Raw genomic sequence first — 24933 nt, 5'->3', positions numbered from 1 at the left:
TAACTGCATCCTGTCACAGAACATGACTAAGAGGCTGAACTCGAATATTTGATGGTCAAATTGATGGCTTTTGACTTCAATTGACCCATTTTTATAACTTGTTAATGATACAGCGCATTAAGATCTTACATTTTGGTGTTTTATTAAGCTAAGCTAGCCCTGACATAGCATGGCATAGCTCACACATGGTGAGAACTTGCACATCCTTCTTTATATAATATATACAGTGCTCAGCATAAATGAGTACACCCGCTTTAAAAAGTACAAATTTAATGAGCTGCTCAATGAACAAAAGAACAATTTCCAAACTTTTCACAAGGCTGAGTTTTATTGAACATTTGTTTAACTCCATAACATGAAATTAAGGTTAATATTATAACTTAGATCACAAAATCTTCAGTTTTAACCAAATTGGTTGACACAAAAATGAATACACCCCGCAACAAAAACTGCTACATCTACTATTTTGTATGACCACTGTGATTTTCAAGGACAGCACCAAGTCTTCTAGGCATGGGATGAAGAAGCTGGCGACACATTGCAACATCTATCTTTCTCAATTCTTCCAGAATAACCTCTTTTAGAGCCTGGATGCTAGATGGAGAGTGATGCTCAACTTGTCGCTTCAGAATTCCCCACAGGTGTTCGATTGGGTTCAGATCAGAAAACATACTTGGCTGTTCATTCACCTCCACCCTGTTCTTCTTCAGAAATGCAACAGTAGTTTTAGATGTGTGTTTTGGATCATTGCCTTTTTTTGGAAAAGTGCACAACGACCAAGTGCACGGAGTGATGGCAGCATCTTCTTCTTCAGAATAGAGCAGAACATTGTTGAGCTCATGATACCATCAATGAAATGCAGCTCCCCAGCACCAGCAGTACTTGTATTTTTACTCAGTTGTATATAGTATTTGTATTTGTATTCTATTTTTATCTTATTGTATTTTTATTTTTATTTTATTCTACTGTATATAGTATTTTATTTTATTCTATTCTGTACAGTTGTGTACTGTATTTATTCTTATTGTATTCTAATTTTTGCCTCATAACTTTTGCACTGTCCACTTCCTGCTGTGACAAAACAAATTTCCTACGTGTGGGACTAATAAAGGTTATCTTATCTTATCTTATCTTATCTTATCTTACTCACTTAGCCCCACATAAGGACTGCCACCACCATGTTTCACTGTAGGCACCATGCATTTCTCTTTGAAATCCTCACCTTTACGACGCCATACAGTTTTGAAACCATTAGTTCCAAAAACAGTGATCTTTGTCTCATCACTCCAGAGTATATAGTCCCTGTAGACTTCATCTTTTTCAGCATGGGCCCTAGCAAATTCTAGCCATGATTTTTTGTGCATGGGCTTTAGGAGAGGCTTCCTTCGTGGACATTACCCATGCATGCCATTCCTCTGCAGTGTGCGCTGTATGGTGTCACAGGAAACGGTCACTCCAGTTTGGCTTTCTACCGCTTTAGCTAACTGCAGTGAACTTCCATGGTGATTTTCTTCAACCCTTCTCATCAGGAGACACTCCTGTCGAGAGGTTAACATCCGTGGACGGCCTGGACGTCTCTGTAAGATGGTTGCACTTCCATCTTTCTTAAATTTCTGGATCACTTTTGCTACAGTATTTTGGCTGATATGTAAACCTTTGCCGGTCTTCTTGTAGTCCTCACCTTTTTTGTGTAAAGAAATGATTTCCTTTCTTGGATTTTGTGACATTTCTCTTCTATGTGGAGCCATTGCTGACAGCATGAAATGGGAAGAGCTTTTCTTTGTTAAGCCACCTGTCTGCTGGACACCTCTTAAATGAATCATTAGACCCCCTGTGGTTGAATTCCTTTTAATTTGAATTTTGTAGTCTTAAACTGTGGCTTTTCTCTATAGACTATAATTGGGGTGTACTCATTTTTGCGACATGGGCGTGAATGAATTTGTTAGAAAAATCTAATTCATTCACAAATCTTGTTTGCAATCAATGCCCCGCATTTGTGAGAGTATTTTGTAGTATAGTATCTCGTGGAAAATGTTGACTCTCAAAGGAAACTAAAGGTTTTCTGACAAATGTAGTGGGGTGTACTCATTTATGCTGAGCACTGTACTTGGGATTTGTAGACAACTATTGCACTGACCATTGTTTTTGCTACATTTGGAATACTTCTGGTTATTTCTTTATGTTAGGATGAAGAAGAAGCCGTATTGCTCCTATATTAGCTCTTAATTGGCTGACTGTTAAATATAAAATTGAAAATCATTCCCCTCATGTAAAGGGTCTCAAATAATCAGGCCCCATTATATCTTAAAGATCTCATAATGCACTGAGCATTTCTTTTCTCAGCCTTTTTCGCTTCCCGTGTGATTTTACTGCATTTAATCATTAATAATCATTTAACTCTCTCTCTCTCTCCATTCTTCCTCCCTTTGCGCTCTTCTCTTTCTTCTCACTATTATGGGGTTTTTGCCCTAAAAAATAAATCATACCTGTCAGTACAATATAATTCTTCAGATCTATTCATCAAAATACAATAACGTGCTATCTGGAAGGTAACTCTTATAGATAACAGGCAACTCTTGGTTTATATTTAACTAAACAGATCACAATTTACTTAGAGAATGTACATTAAAAGATAGGTTTACAGTGTGCAGCGAGTAAGGTGACACAATCCCAAAAAAATAGTTTCAAAAAAGTACCTACAAAGTAGGTAAAAGGTCATCTGTGGGCTGGTAAACCGGTTTCAGGCAGGTGAATAGACGACAGACATGCAGAATCAGCAGAACCATGCACACTGCTAAAGAGTCTTATGTAAACTGCCTGCATAGTGGTGTAGTTTTCCCTGATGGGCCTAAACACTGTTTTAAAACATTTAAAATGAAACAGCCAGAAAATTCGAACATTAATGATTTGGCGGAAACACGGAAAATGACCGGACTCATTTCTTCCTCGGACAAATACCTGAAAACCAAGAGGTGATGCTGAAGCAAATCAGCCAAAAATGTTGCTTTTCCCAGGTTTATTGGAATTGTAAAGAACATATAATATGACAGGTGGAATAAAAAATAAATTAAATACAGATAGAGAATACAAGAGAGTAGTTACGACTAATAAATAACATGCATAAAAATCTAATCAGCAGCAGTGATATATGTGCATGCTACATTATGTTTAATTTAAGGCTTTAGGCTGAAATGTATATTTAGAGACACAACATTTTAAGCTAAGCAGGACAGTTTGCTTAGAAGAATGCAAGTCTAAAAGATGCAGAACGCAATACAGCAGATACCTAAATTCATTCAATGCTGAGGACTCTTTTCATCATAGACAGCACAGCTGACTGTACCAATATACAGCAGATTTTAACATCCTAAAGCAGTGGTTCTCAAGCCATGTCCTTCTGGGAGAAACAGAGCCTTGACATTAGGATGGCCAAAGACACAATGTGAAATTAAACCTATTGTCATTCTTGAATTTTGCACAATTTCAGAAACAAACTCCAGAAACATTTGCATATTTGGAGCTTGGCTGAAGGTGAAGGCAGTAAACATGACACCCGTTAATGCCACATGACGTGCTTGTACCAGGGAGCAGTCAAGTTAAAGAGGTCACATGTGACTTCTGAAAAGTCCCTAAAAAGTTCAGGGCTGTAGTGCTTGTTTAAATACAAAAATTGTGGCACTCCTGAAAGTGAACATTTCAAAAAAGCTTGAGAATCAATGCTCTGAAGAAACATTAGGGGAGCATGTTTCATAAATATCAAGCACAAAGGTACACACAGTAGTGCCTGCACTAAAGCACTTTGGTCTGGTCAAGTCGGACTCTACGTGGATTCAGTGAGTCCTGTACATACAACACAAAAACAACATTTTTTTAAAAAGGCACCGTAGAGTCAGAGAAAAAGGAGAGATCATGGTAATGTGTGAACATGTGCGTGTTTTCCCCACAACAGAATTCTACTCCATCATGCATTGTTTTCTGAGCGCTTGTCGTTGGCCAGCCTGTCTCGTTCTCTGTGCCGCTGGATGGCTCGCCAGATCCGGCAGAGGATTCCGCCCCTGAAAGGAAGCATAGATGTTGTTACAGCACATCACACCTACATGTGCATGTTAATTATTAGCTAAAAGTATAACTTGAAAAAGGCAGTAAAAAAGGCTGTAAGGTTAACTCTCTTATCGCTTATGTCCTTTGAGGTAAAAAAAAGGATGATAAAGTCTTATCAAACACATCAGTACAGCAGTCTTGTGTGGGAAATCTTGCCAGAGCATATGAAACAATGGTTTGTCACAAAGCAAAACCATTCAATCTGTCATTGTTTTTGGTTAAAATGTTGCTGTTTTACTGAGTCAAAATGCTAAATCATATATTTGTGATAAGTGGTAATCTGTGGGGCTAATCTATTAAGTTGGTATGCAGTACTATAGGCCATGGGAGAAGCTAATGGCAATGGGTCAACAGTTCTGAAGTATTTTATAGCTGCAAAACAAACATTTGTTGTATGCTTGCAAAAGTCTGACTTTATTTAACTCTGACCTATTACTCTGTGACAGGAGATAACCGAGGTCAGCAGCATCCCTAGTTTCTAAAAGACTTTTGCAGTTATAAATGGTAAAATGACATCAGACCACTTCAGAAGAGGCTATTCGTACAGTGAGATACCATTTAACCTTGTGGAAGAAAAATGGTGTGATTTAACCATTCTAATGTTTTCTGGAACATCAGAGGAGTTTGGAAAGTCAGTGACCTATAAAAGGTAAATGTCAAGGAGGCAATAATGAAGATTTACTCTTCATGAACTTGGAAAGAAATGTATGACTTTTATGAAATGTGTTTATTTCTCAGACTGCAGGACTAGCTTTATATAACTTATGTGCAGATACCGTAGATGTAGGCACCGGAGGTCCTCTTTGGTAACGTCACGAAGAATGTCCGTCAGTGTATATTCCTCAAGAACAAACTAGGACAAAACAGAAGGACTCTTACTTTATATTGACACTTCACTGCCACGGTGCACTAGAATGATAAGCTGCACACTAATGGCCTATATAAAGATACTCAACCTTGTCTATGGTGTCGGGGTCTGCGCCCTGCTCTTTCAGCCAGTCGATGAGCTGCTTGTCTGGCTCATGGTCTGCTGGGATGTGGTGGATGGATGGAGGTGAAATGTCTGAAACGACAGGTATAAGAACACTTTGCTCAAAGTACATGTTGATCTTCAGTATTAACCCTTTCTGGTCACTACACTGAGCAGCCAGTCAAAGGCTGTTTTCTTGTATTTGTGTCAGTGTTGATGGTATACTTGCACATAAAACACTACATTGCACACTGATGTGTCACTCCATACCCTGCCACCCAATGGTCGTTTAATGTTAATATACTTGGATGATGTGTTACATTGTAATTACTGTTATTTAACCCTGTCATGCATGAATTATGACAACCTCAATCAGGATTTTTCTTTTAAGTACTTAATTCATCCTCCATGCCTAAAGATAAATAAGATACTTAAGAAAAAAATCCTGATTGAGGTTGTCATAATTCATGCATGACAGGGTTAATGATCTCTTCTCCATGACGACAGCACAAGAATGTTAGATCATCACTTTGGCACCTATACATGTCAAACTAGCTGCACAAGCAGCTACAGGCTGACGTGCAACTTCAAAGAGATGTACACTAAACTTGACAAGGACTTCAAAATAATGCCGGGGGCTTTTAAAAATAGCCGCAACGAGAAAAAGTCCCCGGCAAAGAGCCAAACTCAAACCACTAATTAAAGCACAGCTCTCTCTTAAATTCACAGGATAATCTGAAATATATACACATTACCACGTAAAGTTCTGCTGCTCCAACTGTCTGACCCCCAAATATTTGAACTGCAATATGTGGAAGTGGAAGAAGTCTTTTCTCACAATGTATGGATCATCAGTAGAGGACATAAAATTGATACCTATCATTATCATTGGGTGCAGCACTCTAAATAAATTAGAGTGTGTGAGAGACTGCACTTTCAAATTTCCATTAGGCGCTCAGGGGGGTTTTAAACCAGCTGGATTAGAGATTAATTACACTAAAGAATAGAGTCTTAGGTAAGGAGGCTATAATGTCTTTGAGAAAGATTCAAGGGAAAGGCATTTGTTTAGATTTAAAACCTTCCTGTTGGATTAAGCTGTACAATCTATTTCCCCCTACTTCCTCTTTTTCATAACAGAAGAAGAAAAAAGTGTTTTTGTATCACGATCAAGCAGTTGTGAACATAAGCCCTATATCATTAACTTACTAATAGAAATAGAAATGTGCAATAGAAGCTGCTAAAAATGCTATAGCATTTTGTATTTTTTCACTGTTTATACTGGTGGAGTGTAGAGTAACTAACTCTCAATTACAATTTCTGATCCCATCTGCAGAAGATTTAATTCAAAGCCTGAAACAGGATTTGAGGAATTCTTGGTTTTCAGATTTCCACAAAAAAATACCATAAGCATTACCACTGAGAGCAACAGGTTTCCAAACATTGTAGGTTTAGAACAAACATTTTTTAAGAATGAATTGAATGATAACTAGGACTTAATACAGGTCCATCCACAACTATTTGGACAATGCAACACAGGATCACTCCCATCTCCATCTGCATCCTGACCCATGGAAATTACATTTTATGGCTCTGGCCTGAAGCCTTCACTCTCACAATGGCTCTAGTCTTGTTCAGCTCTTCCTGCAGACTGTGTGGTCATTCACTACCTTATCTTTTCCATGGAGCCCAGAAATCTTCCCGTGACTAAACTTTGTTCAGATGCTGGTAGAGTTTATTGCTCTTGGCTATCTGGCATTAATTTGTTTGAGATTAGAAGCCTCATGCTAGCAGTCGTAGTACCTACATATCTAGTTACGAGTTTACATTCCTTTTTATTTTGGGCGGGAATCACATTTCAGATGTAAAAACACAACCTACTAAGTGTCAAGCACATGTCAGCAGTGCTGAATTATTTACAATATTATCTGTGGAATATTATCATACATTTATGCAAAAAATAAATATATAAATTATATAGTGTTACCACAACTGAATCCCAACCTAACTCAACCCTAACATTATTATCCAGTATTCTTTTCCTGATCTAACTCCTTATGGATATGGATACAGGGTCTAATTTTATAGACTGTGGTCTCTGATTTACAATACTTCTTTTTCAGAAATTGCAACAAATTAACAACATTAAATAACATTAAATCTTACTTAAATCTCTATTATCTAGTCTCATCCTAAACATGCAAATACCTTCAAAATGTTCCTAGCCTTCTTCCCTGGAGAAATAAGTCTTTTATGGAACCAGTTTAGAAGTCAGATTGTAAAAGTTAAGCATATTTAAACATGGCACTTTTTCTTAGCAGGGAGTGTGTGAGTGACTCAGTTTACCTGGGGGTCTGTGTCTGACTCGGACCAACTCTAAATCATGTGTTCTCTGCTGCAGGGTGGCTTTCAAGACCTGCTGGTACTCCTTCTCCTTTTGTAGCAGCTCATCCAGCAGCCTGCAACAACAATAATATCTGTTAAGTTAATTTCTATAGTTTCTCCTGGTATACACAATGTAAAGATGTTTGGACAAACTATTTTATACTGAAACTTCCTGCTTTGAAATTCCATAGTGGAACTGATTTGGACACACGCATTAATGTCAGTTATTGGTAGGAGCTATAGCTACACAGTACAACGGCTAAATACAAGAATCGCATTATAATGCATTACACAATTGTCAAACAAGCGAAAATCCCCAGTTCTATTTCAGGAGGAGACATAAATGCCTTTGGGATTATCTCTAGTGTAAAAACCATGCCAAATCAAACATGCAGTAAGCAGCTAAAAGTAGATTTTTACATTATGACTAAATCGACATGTACAAGCACAGGGCTAAAGTGCAGATGCAGTTTTTACAAAGTCAACATGAGTATCAGACTGTTCTTTGCAGTCCCATTTCCACTGTGGTACTTATTAATAAAGTTTCCACGAGGCTATCTCAATTAAAAATTCAAAAGTCTGCAGAGAGTCAGCTGCAGGTGTGTTGTTTGAGAGTGTTTGAGAGGAAAAAATGAAGCAGAAATGCTGAGAACAAATACCAAAATCTGAATGAATGGCTGAAAAAGATTAAATCTAAAGTAATGAACTAAAGCGTCTTAAGTTGAAGTTACTAATAGCTAAAAGCAGTAAAGGAAAAGCTAAAAAAAAAGGTGATGATGAAATCACTGATCACATGTCTCTTGATGGTATGAATGAAGACATTATTGCGTTTGATAGATGCCACTCACATGACCGCATTTGTGAGCCAGTAAGGAAAAACAAAACAACTTGAAATGCAAATGTAAGAGCTGAGGAAAACCCCTCTCTGTATCATTGAAGCATGGTGCCAGTAATTACCATCTGATTAAGGTGATTACTGGCACCATACTGTTTTGTGTATTAGGACTGTGCAGAAATTTGCTCCATTTCATGCCCCTGTGGGTATGTCAGCCACCTATCATAAACAGCCCTGAAGAGATAGTGACAGTGTACGTGGGTATGCTTGTAACCTCACGTTCTGTCCTTGTTTTCCGCTTCCTGCTTCAGTTACAAGTGGAAACCTGTGCATGCAGGCCTGGAGAAAAAATTCCACATGAGCCTGTGAAGGTTTCCACCTGACCTTAACCGTGGTAAACAAAACATTTAATTAAGTGGGTACCTGTTGGTTTCGTGTTTGAGCCTGCCCAGCTGGGTGCCTAGATGATGATGTGAGCGTTGATGTTCGTGGGAGTGGGAGGAGTTCACAGTGCTGACCGCAGAGTGTGTGTGATCGGACGTTGTCCCCGTCTCGTCAGTTTGCTGCACTAAAATGGGTCCAAACTCTGCTTCCTCCTCATCGACCTCGTCTTCCTTCTCTGCTCCCTCACACTCTGACGCCGGGCCAAAGTGGGTCTGCAGCTCTATTGTGTTAGTAAAAAAGTCATAGGTCAAGGTAATTGATGTTATGTTGTTGGCTTTCTGCGAGCACTCTACTACTTAAACTACTAAACCATAAATCGGAAAAGTAAAATAGCATGGATGTTAATGTCCACTAGATGGAGTGAAAAGCTTATGACAGGCTGCAGCTGCCAGAGATGCCCACCTGGTATAAGGATGGTTATTGCAGCCTGCACAGCTCGTCGGATGATGTTATCCATGGCAAACATCCAGTGGGGTTTAATGTGGTGATTTCTCAGGACCTTGTTCACCTGAGAAGGTCCGCACAGACATTTACAGTATAGACACTTTTATTTGTAGTTTTTTTTCCAACACTCACAAGATTCCACACTCACTATAGCTGGTTGTACATTTATTCGATTGTTTTTGGCAAGATGTCTAGTGGAAAACGTGGAAATACTTTTTAGGGCCTTTTTAATTGGCAGTTAAGGACACCAATTAAAAAACAAACTGTCATTATTGTCAGAGACGAAAGGTACAGAAAGTAAACTGAACTGAAGTCTTCTTTCTGGGGAGGGCAGAGGAGGTAGCACTCATCATCTACAAATCAAAGGTTGGTGATTTGATCCCTGGCTGCTCCAGTCTGCGTGCCAAAGTATCCTTGGGCGAGAAAATGAACCCCAAATTGCTCTCTAATGAAACAATTGGAATGAAACCATGCGTGTGTGTGTGTGTGTGTGGGTGTAGGTTAGTGCTGACCGAGTCCTGGAAACCAAACAACACCAGCTGAATCTGGTTGATGGATGTGGAGTCAAAGTCGAGGTCCAGCTTGAGCTTGGAGATGGTGGCCGCCATGACGCGCCGCTCCGGGGAATGGATGAAGTCTCGAAGGATGCAGATGATCTGCTTGATGTGATCGATGGACAGCTGGAGATCCTCGCTACCCTACACACAGTTTTAGCAGAGTGTGCAATTTAAGCCTAGTGATCAATAACTGTAGCATTACAAGCCCATATTATTAAGATTATTATAAAAAATTTAAAAATTATAAGTGATTTTGTAGATTTTTGTTCCTGGTTGGGTTGTATCTTTATCTTTTAGGATTTTACCCTGTGCAATAAAGTACATTTCTTTATCTAGGGAAGGATATTAGTATTCTGAAAGACCAATTACGCCCCCCAATGGAAGAATCAGGAACAACAGTTATTTTAGATTGCAATTAGGCTCCCTGTGACTGCACTGGATTCATGGTAGTGAAACAGTAATGACAATCTGTGTTGCAAATTGCTCAGACATAGATCATAGGGGTATAATATGAAGCAAGTCTAACATAGCCAGGCTTTCTTTGGTTTGGTAAAATCTGAAACCCCAGCTGGGGTATCATGATCCAGATTTCATTACGGTGGTTATCAACTCTTCCCATTAACCCCAGCTTTATGCTTAGAGCTCTGTGTGCACTTGATTTGATGTATCACTTGACTCTTCTGCACAAAATGGATCATTGGGACACCGTCTACTCGAGAGTCATTAACAGATGAGCAGGTAGCAAAAATTTCTAGATAAAAACTGCAATTTGTGTTAGTATGTATGGCTCTGTAGGTTATATACATAAAATATATTCCTTCAGCAGAACATCTACACCACACTTATACAGTGCTGTAAATAAAAGAATCAGTGAAAGCGTGGCATTTCCAGCCTATATTAAATTCTCAACATAAACTGCTCCAAAGCAGGTTGTGATTAGCAGAAGTTACCTGTAAAATGTGGCTTATGATCTGCCCTTGTTTCCTGGAGACAAAGCCACTACTTTTATAACTAAAACGTTAAACTGGGTCTTCCAGGAAAGCTGAGTCATCATGTTTGCTCAGGTGAACAGACCTTTCTCTCCACAACAATATATGTCCCCCGAGTGTGCTTCTGGAACCAGACTTATATCTCCACTCTATATATAACACAAGTAGGCACACACACACCTGCATGTGATTTTCCCTGAGGTTGGAGATGACCTTTTCCTGGTCTTCATTGAGGACCTTGTACAGAATGGCCCGTCTCTCGCTGTCCTTCTTTAGCATGAACAAACCACTGTCCCTGTCCTCAGGAGATGGGGGAACAGAGCGGTCCTCTGATACTGAACCCTCATCAGGCACACTGCAACACACATACACACACAAAGTTACCTGAGAAGCACATAAAACAAGACATGAAGTGAACAGATGATTTACAGCAGTGTGCTCTTTAATTTATTTACAGATACAAGCCTCTCCTGGCTACTCTGTGTGCAAAGGAAAGTGCAGAAGTAGCATGAGTCAGCGCTGCGTGACGTGCATGCATGTGTGCACATTGGTGCTCGACTGATGTGTGCAGAGCCACCAGCTGAAGCTTGTAAAATTATCAGGACTCGTTAAATTAGTATTGTAAAAGGCAGCGGAGGACGGTGTGAGTGCAATAAGGCCACCTGCTATCTGCACACACAGATGCACTCGTTCATTTACATCGTTTCACATGATCTGATCTTCAGCACCAGCAGCAGGATTTCTTTGCAGAAACACATTGTTTCATTGCTCTAATAATTTGTAAAACAATATTTTAAAAGGAAACAGTTTTCTTAATGCCATCCGATCCCAGTCTGATGCAAAATCTCAGTATGTGGTTTCAGACACACCTCAGGTAGTTAGAACTGGGAGGTTTGAGCAGATTCTTGGAGCCAGAGCTTTTCCTCTTGTCAAAGAATATGTCGTGTTTTGCGTCGCAGTCGGGACTCACAGAGCCATGCTCACTGCTGCTACTGCCAGCGGCCTCGCCTTGCACCTGCACTGGCAGGGAGATGTTAGGGATATAGTCTGAAGAATACATAAAAAGAAGAATAGGAATAAGACATGGGCAAGACAATTAAAACTTAATACACTCACACATAAGGACATTTTGTCCTTTACCCATACTCAACTTTATTATATGACTTTTTATGGCCATTCACCATTGCATTTCATCCTGCTACTTGTATCACACCATCAATAAAACCTAGTGACCCAGCTCCACTGGCAGGGCTACATGCCTACTACCATAACACTGCCTCTACGATATTTGCCAGATATGCTTTGGATAATGCTGTTTCTCTCCTTCTCGACATATTTATCTTCCCATCATTCTGGTACAAGTTAATGTTAGTTTTCAGATTCAGATTCAGAAGACTGAAAAGGCAAAAACACAGGGGCAATTAAGAGACTGACCTTGCAATTAAATTGAATTAAATTGAATTATAGCTTTAATCACATGATGTTGTTTTTTTTTTTAAATCCACTGTGGTGGTTGGTCAAATGTTGAGGGTTAGGGTAAGGAAGCCTAAATGCAATAATGTCATTTTCTGTGACATAGTGTGACCTTCACTGATTGGGTGGGAGTGTCACAGTCCAGGGTCAGTGACCCAGTGTTTTAAGTTTTGTATCATTACTGAATTTTGATTTTGTCATCGTTTATCTTTTCTAGTCTTTTGGGCTCTGTTTCTGTGACCCATGGTTACGGTCAACTGTATCCTAGTCAAGTCTGTGTCTGTGATGTTTCCTGTTTTACTTTGAAAGTCTGTGTCCTATGTCAATGTATTGAGTTTTGCTTCATCTTGGTCTTGTCATGTCAGATTACTCCCAGCTGTGCTCTCCTCCTGTGTCTCATTCCCCTCGTTATCCCTCAGTGTATTTAAGCCCCGTGTTTCTCTTTGTCAGTGTTGCGTTGTCTGTTATCCATGTCATAGTTAATCATAGTCAGTCTGTTATTCGAGTCATCATGTATCATAGTTTCCTTAGTTTTCATGTTTCCACCCGCCATCAGCCAAATAAAGGCTCGCTCTTTGTTTGATTTCAAGTTCTGTTCTCCTGGGTCTGCATTTGGGTTCACATCTGAAAAGCACCGGCTGCTCAGCTGTGACAGTGAGAAATATATGTGGTTTTATGACCTCACACAAAGGGAAGAAAAACCAGTTTGGATATTACTGGTTTCTCACCTGTATTTTTTTTTAATCAAATAGCACTACTATTTACATGAGCATCACAAAAATCATGCAGTAAAACCCATTTGGAAATGTGATGATATTTTTGTGGCATTGTAGTAATGTCTGTATTTACCTGGTGATTTGAAGGCGATCTTACTCTTCTTGCCCTTGGTGTTGTGCTTGACAAAAGTGTCTCTGAGCAGGTCCAAGGCGATGGCCCTCTTGTGAGGGTCGGGCTCAAAGCAACGTAGAATAAATGACTTGGCCTCCTGTGACAAAGACTCTGGAATCTCTGGGTGAATTTTAAACATGCCAACCTGAAGTGAGAGACCACAGAGATTTAGTGTTAGAAGAAAATAAACATGTGTTTTGCAAATAACTGGACCGCTGAAGGCTGGAAAGGTTCATAAGTAAATACGCAAACTAACACAAATAAGCTCAGTGTCTACCTTAAACATGGCTGCCTGTGGTTCCCCCAGCTCATGAAAGGGAGGTTTCCCAGTGGCCATTTCTATAATGGTACATCCCAGGGACCAAATGTCAGCTGGTGCCCCATAGCCTCGAGGGCCCTTGTCAATTATCTCTGGAGCCATGTACTGCAAGGTACCTTCAAGTAGAGAAGTATATCGTGTAAGCATTTGCAACACAGAAAGAGATGCAAGAGAGTCAACAAATCCATTTTTACTTGCAAACCAAGACTATGAAGTAGCAAAAGGCTGCTTCTGTTAGCTAATATTTTTATAACAGTGTATACCCTGACTGGACATTTTATTGCATGGCCTTGCACACAAAGTGCAATCTGAGGCGAAGATTAAAGATAGATTTCAGAAGAATTTTATTTTGTCTCCCAGTCTGCTCAGAAATTCTGTGCAGATTGGCATTTGCTCCAAATGCTGATGTAAATAGAGAGCCAGCAAGAGCTATAAAAAAGGAGAGTGAGACAAGAGCAAGTGATGCTCCAGAGAAGAAACGGATAAGGAAACACACACACAGACAGCTCCTAATGAAAGGTAAACACCCTTCTGCCTCTGCTTGATTAGCTAATCTAATTACACACCTTGCTGGCTGCTGGAGAAGGCCAGATGGCCAATAAATGTGTATGTCAGTACATTCGCATGCACTCATGTGTCTCTCTGTTTCCATAGAGGCTGATTGTGGCTCTTGACATTTTGAAGGTCATTTGATATTTACACTCATAGTCTGAGAGTGAGCATATCTCAGACTCCATTTATGCATCTCAGACTGAATTAGTCTGTTTATGACAGGTCAGGGCTCGTGTGTCTTTTTGTGACATTGGAGTTAAAGAGAAATGAAATTGCTCATTGTGCATTTTTCTTCCAAGCAGAACGTTTTTAAGTTGTTCACGTCTGAGAACTTCGTGGGATTTGTGAGATTATTATATTATCGTTATACCCCTAATTAAAGATTGTGAAATCATTGTGTAGTTTTAGTTTGCATTATTCTCCTGACTAAGAAGAAGGTGATAACTATTACAGTTATTAAACTGATTTGTATTACATTAGACTGCTGATTTATTGTGAATGAATGATATTGTTTTATGATGCATTATACGGCTGAGGTATAAAAAATACTGTTTTCAGAGAGTCATCACCTTATTTGTCTGAATAGAAAAGAACAGAACATAAAGCACAGGAAGGCAAGATCATAACTTAGGCTCACTGAGAGAGAGAAAGAATGTGGATGTTTAGGTTTTATGACTAGGTGGAGGGGGGCTGAAGCTATAAGAATTGGAGGAACGCTCAGACACTTCGAGATCAGACGGACTCATCTCCCATCCGGATGGTTTATGCTCATAAAGTGTTGAATTGTATGGAATAAAAGCTTGTTGATTGAGCATTTATACACCGAGTATTGTCCTTCCTTCAGCCCAACGATCAAAAGAATTGGGAGCATTTAACAGATTACTGTTATTACAAACTTCAACTTAATCCCTGGGCTATTGTTTGAAATTTCTGTCAGTCATAGACAATGAACAGTTTAAATGGTTAGCTAACTGCATAAACAAATGGTACATGAACAGCTTTGGGCTGTTAGCTACACAAAAACAGGTGAAATTAGTCACCAATAGCTGTTACATGGAGTAGCAGCTAAAAGTAGGGCATGAATGATTTTAATAGTAAGCTAATACTTTTGAACAGTTTGAAGACTTGTGTGTTTGTGTACATTGCACATGGCTCTCGGGGTACATCAGATGAAACCACCGTGTTAAACTATATTCTAGCAATAATGAATTGTTTTTTATAGATATTGTAATATTGAAAGGCTGTTTCTTTTATTTAATGCCTTTGTAATCTCATTGTTTAGGTTTTAGGTATACTGTGTGTGTGTGTATATATATATATATATATATATATATATATATATATATAGATAGATAGATAGATAGATAGATAGATAGATAGATAGATAGATAGATAGATAGATAGATAGATAGATAGATAGATATTGACGAGGTACAACACAAATGCTACGGCAAGGAGGAGTCAGGACGCCAGGTCAGGGGGGCGATATCATCACCCCCACCCGAGATTGGGTACATAGCCCCAAGTGCGATAGGAACTGACCTGAAAAATAGGATCATGGCCAAGCTTGAAACCTGGATCCCCCGTAGCCGGTTACCAAGATTACGTGAAGTACCCTCAGAAGGTCTGCTAGATGATGTTAATGCAGCACTACGGGCAATACCTACAACCACGATTACCGACACTAACAAGCTGATCTACAATACGGCAGCAGTGATCAGTGAGATGCTTGGCTACAAGTTGAACAGCGACAAGGGGCAGTACCCTCCATGGAGAAGGAGGCTAGAGGGCAAGATCAAAGGACAAATAAGGTGCCTAAGAAATACAGCAAGCTGTCCATACCTGAGGCCTTGGAAACTGCCAAGCAAAGACTCACAGCCTTGGCCAGCCGCTTGAGGAGGTACACCAGAGAGATAGAAGGCAGGAGAATAAACCAGCTGTTCTCCACAGAACCAGCAAAGGTGTACTCTCAGTGGCAAGGGAACAATAAGAGAACAGCACCACCAAGGCTGGAGACGGAGCAATACTGGAAGAGCATATGGGAGAAGGATGCAACCCATAACGGCAATGCTCAGTGGCTAGAGGATCTGAGGGCAGACCACAGCGACCTCCCTGAACAGGGTCCAGTAACCATCACAGTGGCAGATATCCAAGAAAGGGTCTCCAGTATGAAGAGTTGGACAGCACCAGGGCCCGACATGGTTCACGCCTACTGGCTGAAGAAGCTGACTGCACTCCACGAGCGTCTGGCAGCACAAATGAACCAGCTGCTAGTTAACGAGAGACACCCGGAATGGCTAACCGAAGGTCGGACGGTCCTGATCCCCAAGGACCCCAAGAAGGGACCGGTCCCCTCCAACTACCGACCAATAACCTGCCTCAGTACTACATGGAAGCTCCTGTCAGGCATCATATCGGCTAAGATGAACAGGCACATGGGTCAATACATGAGCGGGACACAGAAAGGAATTGGCAAGAATACCAGAGGCGCAAAACACCAGCTACTGGTAGACAGAACAGTCAGCCGAGACTGCAAGACCAGACTGACCAACCTGTGCACTGCCTGGATTGATTACAAGAAGGCCTATGACTCAATGCCCCACAGCTGGATACTGGAATGCCTAGAATTGTACAAGATCAATGGGACCCTAAGAGCCTTCATCAGGAACTCAATGGGGATGTGGCGTACAACACTAGAGGCCAACTCCAAGCCCATAGCACAAGTCACCATCAAGTGCGGGATCTACCAAGGAGATGCTCTGTCCCCACTGCTGTTCTGCATAGGCCTGAACCCCCTCAGTGAGATCATTAACAAGACTGGCTACGGATACCGACTACGGAACGGAGCAGTTGTCAGCCACCTCCTGTACATGGATGACATCAAGCTGTATGCCAAGAGTGAACGAGACATCGATTCACTGATCCACACTACCAGGCTATACAGCAATGACATTGGAATGTCGTTCGGACTGGAGAAGTGTAGCCGGATGGTAACAAAGAGAGGGAAGGTAGTCAGAACTGAGGGGATTGAACTACCAGAAGGCAACATTGCAGACATAGAGGACAGTTACAAGTACATGGGGATCCCGCAGGCGAATGGGAACCATGAAGAGGCCGCTAGAAAAGCTGCAACCACCAAGTACCTGCAGAGGGTCAGGCAAGTCCTGAGGAGTCAGCTGAATGGTAAGAACAAGATCCGGGCCATCAACACGTACGCCCTACCCGTGATCAGGTACCCTGCTGGGGTAATAGGCTGGCCAAAGGAGGAGATAGAAGCCACTGACATAAAGACAAGAAAGCTCCTTACCATGCATGGAGGGTTTCACCCCAAGTCCAGCACCCTGAGGCTGTACGCTAAGCGGAAGGAAGGGGGCCGGGGACTGGTGAGTGTCAGCACCACAGTCCAGGATGAGACAACGAACATCCAAGAATACATTGGGAAGATGGCCCCAACTGACCGAGTGCTCAGTGAATACCTCAGGCAGCAGAAACCCAAGAAAGAGGAGGGAGACGAGGAACCATCATGGAAGGACAGGCCCCTGCATGGTATGTACCACCGGCAGATAGAGGAGGTGGCTGATATCCAGAAATCCTACCAGTGGCTGGACAAAGCTGGACTGAAAGACAGCACAGAGGCACTAATCATGACAGCACAAGAACAAGCTCTGAGCACAAGATCCATAGAGGCTGGGGTCTATCACACCAGGCAAGACCCCAGGTGCAGGCTGTGTAAAGATGCCCCAGAGACAATCCAGCACATAACAGCAGGGTGCAAGATGCTAGCAGGCAAGGCATACATGGAACGCCATAACCAAGTGGCCGGCATAGTGTACAGGAACATCTGTGCCGAGTATAACCTGGAAGTCCCGAGGTCAAAATGGGAGATGCCCCCAAGGGTGGTGGAGAATGACCGAGCTAAGATCCTGTGGGACTTCCAGATACAGACGGACAAAATGGTGGTGGCTAACCAACCGGACATAGTGGTGGTAGACAAACAGAAGAAGACGGCCGTAGTGATCGATGTAGCGGTTCCGAATGACAGCAATATCAGGAAGAAGGAACACGAGAAGCTGGAGAAATACCAAGGGCTCAGAGAAGAGCTCGAGAGGATGTGGAGGGTGAAGGTAACGGTGGTCCCCGTGGTAATCGGAGCACTAGGTGCGGTGACTCCCAAGCTAGGCGAGTGGCTCCAGCAGATCCCGGGAATAACATCGGAGATCTCTGTCCAGAAGAGCGCAGTCCTGGGAACAGCTAAGATACTGCGCAGGACCCTCAAGCTCCCAGGCCTCTGGTAGAGGACCCGAGCTTGAAGGATAAACCGCCCGCAGGGGCGTGCTGGGTGTTTTTATATATATATATATATATATATATAGTTTTTTGTTGGGTTTTTTTTAATGTTTTTATGGGTTTTGATGGGTGTTTATATGTATTTTAAAACCTGTTGTAAAATTCAAATTCTGCAAGATGATCGAAAAGGTTACCTGTGAATGTTTCTGTACAGGGATTGACTCCTGCCAACCGTTTTGAGGTACCAAAGTCAGAGATCTTCAAGACACCACTATAGGTGTTAACTAGGACATTATCACCCTAAAAAGAAACAAATGAGGAGAGATTTAAATGCATTGAACTATGTGGGTCATTATTATTTAAACTGAAGCCTACAGAATTATCACCAATTATCACCAAGTACTTCCCCATCAGTAATGGGGTTCCACGAGGCTCTATTCTTGGCCCTGTCATTGTTCCCACTGATCTTCAGTGCTGTTTCTTTCTAGTTATTCTTTTTTTTTTCTCTCCACCTATGTGATACATATGCATATGTGTGTGATTTGATAGGTTTCCCTGGAGTTCTGAGATTTTCTGAGGGGCATGCCCACTAACCCATTCTCATTGGATCTTTGGTCGGCCCACCTCGTCTACTAATTTTTCGCCTGCAGTACGAGGACCAGCTCTGCAGTTTTGCCATTTGTACACATTTATGGCTCTCAGTGTCTCAGGTCCCTCTTGTGTGTCAGCTGTCAGCAGTCTCTTAGCCTCATTTCTAAAGTCATTCACCCATAAACCTACTTCTGATTTATCTGCTTGCTCACTCTCGACCAATTCAGAACACCTATGTCTCAGGCACGTCAAACTGACTGATGTATCTTAACATGAATGTACTTTTGCAGGCTCAGATGCCAACTAACACAGTCTCAGCTAAGAATGACCAAAGCTGACTAAAGACACACTGAAAAAAATCCCTCCAGAAATGTGACATTGATGTAAAACAATAGGAAATCATGGAAGCTAACAGGTTGCAAGCTTATGAGAATAAGAGACAAAGTAGCCAAGTGGAAAAGTGTGCATCTTTGAGGACGAGAACCAACATAAGTGTCCAGTATGTGGTCGCCTTTGTGCATCAGACTTTGGCCTGAGATCCCACATGATGGTGCACAAATGAATGGTTTTAGGTTGGACTTGAGGACCACAATACTCGACCATATAGTCTCAGTCAGCAAGAAACTCATTCATCCTATGTAATGCTCAATACTTTAATGTCTTTTCTTCCAGACAAGACAACTTTGTATCCACAAGCTCAAACCTAAGACTACTTGTAAGTTTATTTAAAAAATAATTTTAACTTGAAATTCAGTCATAATGACATTTCACTTTATAGAAGTAACAGCTGTGTTCCTCAAAGATGTATCATGGCAGGCGGGGTTCCTTCTACCTTGATGTCTCGGTGGACGATCTGGTTTTCATGCAGGTATCGGAGACCTTCCAGAATCTGTCTGGTGTAGAAGATAATTGTTGCCTCCTTCAGAGGACCCCATTTCGACCGTAACAATGCAGACAGACTTCCTGGAGAAAAGAAAGAAGGCGTGTCCAAAGCCTATCTTAAAGGTGGAAAAACACCCAGCTAGTTAGACTAATTACCAACTCGGTGGTCATAAGCATATCTCTCTGAAATAGATGAGCTTTAGAGAAAACATCATTTAGACACAATATCTTATATGTTGTTTTTCTGCTTAAGACATTTTTTTTGCCTTTTCACTGAGGCTGAACTAGATGTATACTGCAGTAAGGCTACCTAATAGGAGGTAACACAAGACAGCTTCTATTACACAGAATTGTGTCTCTTTCTGTGGTTTGTACAAACATACCTCCAGGCACTTGTTCCATGAAGATCTTAATGTATCCATTCTCAGAAATGGAACCCAAATACTGAACAATGTTCCTGTGCTTCAGGTACTTGTGAAGAGCGATCTCTTCATGAAGGGGCTGAGAGTACCTGTCCACGGAAAAGAAAACAGACATCAGAAAAGACAAATTGCATTTCGTACCCTTGCTTTGTGTGTTATTTGTGTAGGTTCTGTTTTATCATTAACTACATTCACATTGGTATTAACACTGGAAATAACATTATCTGTTCATTGTCCAATAATCCAGACACATTTGCTGCAAAGTAAATTATTAAAAATTAAATACTGGTAAAACATTGCTGCAAGCTCCTATTTGTTTTTGTGTGATTTAAGTTCAACTGTAAAATAAAGACTGTTTGCTCTTTGTGTTACTACAACATAATAATCTCTTAAATATACTAAATGCAATTACTGCATTTACTTTTATTTATGTGGAAGAAAAAAACTGAATTTGCCATCAGTTCTCCATCAGTAAAATTTAAATATTTTAATTATTATATATATTAAGCAAATTTTATGCATTTCTTTTGTTTTGTCAGCTATGCCAAAAAGACTTGGAACCATGAATGTAGGTTGGTAGGTCAACCTACCTGCTGTCTCTTTCAGGGATCTCTTTGATGGCAATTCGGACTTGGTTGCTGAGATCTCTCCCAGCATACACCACTCCGTAGGTGCCACGACCCAACACTACCCTTTCCCCTGTCTCATCGGTGTCATATTCATACTGTAGCACAGAAAAACAGGCATAGAAATGACATATTTTACATTAAATATCTCACACACACATATGTGTATGTGTGTGTGTGTGTGTGTGTGTGTGTGTGTGTGTGTGTGTGTGTGTGTGTTAGCACACTTTCAAGCTCACACTGACCTCTAGCGTATCTCCATCACCCTCCCCCTCCAGCTCCACAGCATTCCCAGTACCATCAGATATCATCTCTTTCACCATGGAGCAGAACCTGAAACACATAACCAGACACAGACATTATTACAGTTATTTACAGTTCTAGGCCTTCAGATCACATCTGCGCATATAGTATGAAGTGTACAAACACAAACACGGACGGACACATGACAAACACACACCTACACAAACACATCTAGAGGTGTTTGTCCTCACCGACCGCACTGCTCCTCAGTAGAGAAATAGATCTGGAAGTCATCCGAGTTATCGTGGACGTAGAGGAAGCAGCAACGCTCATCGAACTTACTGATACTGCAGACAGAAGGGCCACATTAGGCTGGGCACTGTTCTTTATTTTATTTAACTCTTCCTTATGCTGTATTTTATAACACAGTCCTTTTCACAGATTAAAGTAAATCTCATTAGCGTGCAAAAAACTTACATTTGCTCACAGTATAATAATAATACATGGATATAAATGAGTAATTTAGATTGGTAAGCAGGAGAGCAGACAATCAAATTGTGTTGAGGGATTGTATTCTAACACGAAAAAAAGTTGTTTTATTCTATAGCCAGACTTTTACCTGGATCGTCAAATTGTATTTAAGAGCATGGGTGATGGGGGTTTTTTCACAGTAAGCACTGGCCATTAACCACGAGGAATATCCTTACTGATATTTGCATTTTTTTCTTTCTTCCTCCTCCGGTTGCACTGAGTAATTGAAGCTTTGCACAATATGTCACTGTTTTGAATATTGAGGCTGAACAGGTCAGCTGGAGATCCCTAATGATGTTCCTGGCAGCTAGTTCTTCTGTTTACTTCATGTATTATGGATATAGCTGCAGGGAGCCACAATTTATATGCTTGTTTGCACCACTCCTGAGTTCCCTGAGTTACTACAATTGCAGCCCAGGCCCATAAAACCACAAGAGAAATTTGAATTGAACAAAAATGTACGTTTTCTATTTATTTCTATTTGTTTCCCAAACATGTCTCTTGTATACCTAATGCCTTTGATGGACATTGCAGTGAAGTTCCACTCATGAATACCTTTCTGTAACAAAAAACAGAAGTTAATCAATCAACAAATAAAGTGTTTCAGCTCTAACATTTTGTTCCAGTAGGTTCTAGCAGGTAAATGAACAAATATGCATATATGTATATGTTTCTGTCTACTTAGTTGGACGGCTCCAGCCCTCTAGCATTTCTGAATTAGCATAGGTGAAGCAAATTTAGTTAATGCTGGCTCAGCTTTAAGTGTCTGCAACACACTTTTTCTTTTTTTTTCTACAATGATGAGTCAACAATCTTTAAACAGACTCCACATGGATGCAAAATAAAACTTGAATCCCAAAACTATCTGAGCCCAAACCTCCATATACTCCTTACAAAAAAAATTAAAAATCAATGAAGCAGCATTATGTTCACCTGTCTTGAGATGTTTGACTACAATTAATGTGAAGTGTTATCAAACTTCGTTTCACTATAATGTGTTTGATCAGCACTGCATGTTAAACAAAAGGCAAGATGTAGGCTAATTTAAATTCTGATATAGCATTTTGGTGGTTTTTGTTGTTTACTGGTAATACTGGTGGTACTTCACCCTGGTATACTCGGGTGCAATTAAAATACTGGACAAAATGAGGGTGCAATGAGTTTGTGTAATTACGTGTTATTCAGTCACAATATGTGATGGAAGATTTCACATCAAAGTTCCTTCTGTTTGCATACATGTTGTCTGATTTAGTTTAAGTCATTCACCATTTTAAATTAATTTTTATTTAATATTTAGAATTTTTCCGAGCGGAGGACAATATTCCTAACAGGAAGATGATTAGATGGGCAATGCTCTGACCGTTTCAGCAGGAGAAACATGCCAGATGGAGACGTTCTTCTCTTCAGCCTCATTGTTGATAGACACATAGGATGGCTGGTAAACTTTGGTGGGCTCCAGAATCAGCACCTGTAAACACAAACACCAAAACATTTGATTTTGAACCCCTCAGTCATCATTTTTCAGCATGAATGCATGTATATGTTTACATACTGGAAACCGCAGTCTGTTGGTGGTGCACTGCGTGGCCTCGACGATGATGTCCATCCAGAAGTTGAGTTTCTCTCTCTGAGGAGAATGCTCCAAATTTTGCTTTTTAAACCTTTGGATCAGCTGTAAGTTCTGCACTACTGAACGCAAATACCTGGAAGAAAATACAACCAATTATAATCATTAAAATAAAAAGCATCACACTTACAATTCCTTGAAATTTTGTTTTCGTAAACTGTTTTTTGTAGCATGTTTGGGCTTACTTAAATAAAAGAGTTGCATTATAAAAACAAATGTACTTTTGTAAGATGAATGTCCTGATACTTCACTACAACTATGAAAGCTGAACACATCTTTAAAAAATTGAGACCTGGGGATCAGAATGTGACCAAAATTTAAAACTAATCTTTATTATGAAAAACATGCATTGACATTGCAACTTTTATATATTTACAAGATCTTCTCTCTTACCAAACAGGTGGCTTCAGCTTGAAGAGCTTCTCTGCAGCCTGAGTAGCTTTAGGAATGTCACTCGCTAGCATGCTAACGGTGAAGAATTGGCCGACGTCCCAGTAGTTATTCATCTTTTCCAAGGAACCCTTGCGCCCCAGCAGGCTGTTCAACCTCACCCCTGATTATAAGAAGACAAAAAGTGAACATTGTAATTGCAGTCTGATTGAAACTGAAGTGGCATGGTCTCAGCTGACTTTTGTACCACAGAAATATCAAGAAAAGGAGCTACTGAATGCAAACTGAATGCTGAAAATACACAACTTAGGTGTTTCACATTGACTTGAGAGTCCGCTGAGAACAAGTCAAAGGGGGAATCAGGTTACCTATTTTTCTGAGTTCCATGGAGCTCTCGAATTGCTGGCCAGCAACTATGAGGAGGACAGCTAGGTTAATACCCGAGTACAGAGTGGGCTGCAGCTCAAAGCCCTTTCTGTACCTGACAGGTGGAAGAGGAAATACAGATGAATACACACAAGGAAACAATAAGATGTGAATAAGATGCATTTATTTCTGTGTGTTCTCACCACTGAATGGCGTTGTCCCTGTTTTTAGTGTCTTTGCAGTCAGAGTCGAGAAAAATGTCCTTGTAGATTCGTCCACAGAGGCAGAACATGTCTGGTGCAGGATGTTCGCAGGACTGCAACACCTGCAGCATCACTCTGAGAGCCTGCTCCCTGTCTCCAGGAGCATTCCTCCTGCACGTACATGCACATGCACATGAAGGAAAACGTTTTCATGAGACTGAGAAGTACACCTTTATTACTTCCATAGGAATTAAAAGTGCAAGTACCAGCCAGGTGTTGCTAATTAAATGCACTTGATAACTGATCATCAGCCTAACTACCTGCTCAAAAGCAGTTTGGGCAGTTTACTGGCCTGGAGTATTCGGGTGTGTGTTAACACAGGAGTGGCTGTTCTAGCAAATTCACCCTACGATCAGATCTTGTAATGTTTAGAGAAACTTCAAACAAAAAATCAAGAGCTACAGACTTTAAACACCTCAGTTAGCATGTTAAATGTTAAAGTTAATCACAGTACAATGAGAGAAAGCCTGAACAAGCTGCCTGGAGAAGGTATCTCTGCAGGACAGCTTAAGTTTGGAAAGTTCCATCTGAACAAACCGCAAGACCACCAGAACATTATCCTTTGGACAGACAAAAGCAAAGTGTAGATATGTGATCATACTTGACATCACCACGTTTGGTTAAAACCAATGACAGCATATCAGCATAAAGACTTTATATCAACTGTCAGCATGGTTGTGGAGGGGTGATGATGTGGGCTTGCTTTGCAGCCTCAAGACCTGGACACCTTGCAGTCATTGACTTGACCATG

At 40.7% G+C, this 24933-nt stretch overlaps 1 protein-coding gene across 5 annotated transcripts in view; it reads right to left on the bottom strand.

The window, feature by feature from the left end:
- Nucleotides 1-2999: 2999 nt before the first annotated feature.
- The window catches only part of map3k15 (mitogen-activated protein kinase kinase kinase 15), a 30792-nt gene continuing 8858 nt past the window's right edge, over nucleotides 3000-24933 (bottom strand). The window contains exons 7-29 of one of the 5 annotated variants that reach the window (XM_026180117.2): nucleotides 24123-24293; nucleotides 23922-24034; nucleotides 23557-23716; nucleotides 23089-23239; nucleotides 22897-23004; nucleotides 22046-22095; nucleotides 21257-21352; nucleotides 21008-21095; nucleotides 20727-20860; nucleotides 20098-20225; nucleotides 19665-19795; nucleotides 18436-18541; nucleotides 13361-13518; nucleotides 13045-13228; nucleotides 11592-11769; nucleotides 10903-11077; nucleotides 9689-9874; nucleotides 9135-9240; nucleotides 8712-8952; nucleotides 7415-7527; nucleotides 5058-5164; nucleotides 4878-4954; nucleotides 3000-4055 (exon numbers count right to left, since the gene is read on the bottom strand). In XM_026180117.2, the coding sequence (XP_026035902.1) occupies nucleotides 3962-4055; nucleotides 4878-4954; nucleotides 5058-5164; nucleotides 7415-7527; nucleotides 8712-8952; nucleotides 9135-9240; nucleotides 9689-9874; nucleotides 10903-11077; nucleotides 11592-11769; nucleotides 13045-13228; nucleotides 13361-13518; nucleotides 18436-18541; nucleotides 19665-19795; nucleotides 20098-20225; nucleotides 20727-20860; nucleotides 21008-21095; nucleotides 21257-21352; nucleotides 22046-22095; nucleotides 22897-23004; nucleotides 23089-23239; nucleotides 23557-23716; nucleotides 23922-24034; nucleotides 24123-24293 (3055 nt within the window). In that variant the 3' untranslated portion in view covers nucleotides 3000-3961. Of the gene's footprint in view, nucleotides 4056-4877; nucleotides 4955-5057; nucleotides 5165-7414; nucleotides 7528-8711; nucleotides 8953-9134; nucleotides 9875-10902; nucleotides 11078-11591; nucleotides 11770-13044; nucleotides 13229-13360; nucleotides 13519-18435; nucleotides 18542-19664; nucleotides 19796-20097; nucleotides 20226-20726; nucleotides 20861-21007; nucleotides 21096-21256; nucleotides 21353-22045; nucleotides 22096-22896; nucleotides 23005-23088; nucleotides 23240-23556; nucleotides 23717-23921; nucleotides 24035-24122; nucleotides 24294-24933 lie in introns of those variants that run through there. The other 4 variants (XM_080306115.1, XR_013911330.1, XM_080306117.1 and 1 more) reach the window with 4 other exon arrangements.

Source organism: Astatotilapia calliptera, chromosome 9 (assembly GCF_964374335.1).
Source record: "Astatotilapia calliptera chromosome 9, fAstCal68.1, whole genome shotgun sequence".
NCBI classification, from domain to species: domain Eukaryota; kingdom Metazoa; phylum Chordata; class Actinopteri; order Cichliformes; family Cichlidae; genus Astatotilapia; species Astatotilapia calliptera.
This window is presented reverse-complemented; position numbering and strand designations above follow the sequence as displayed.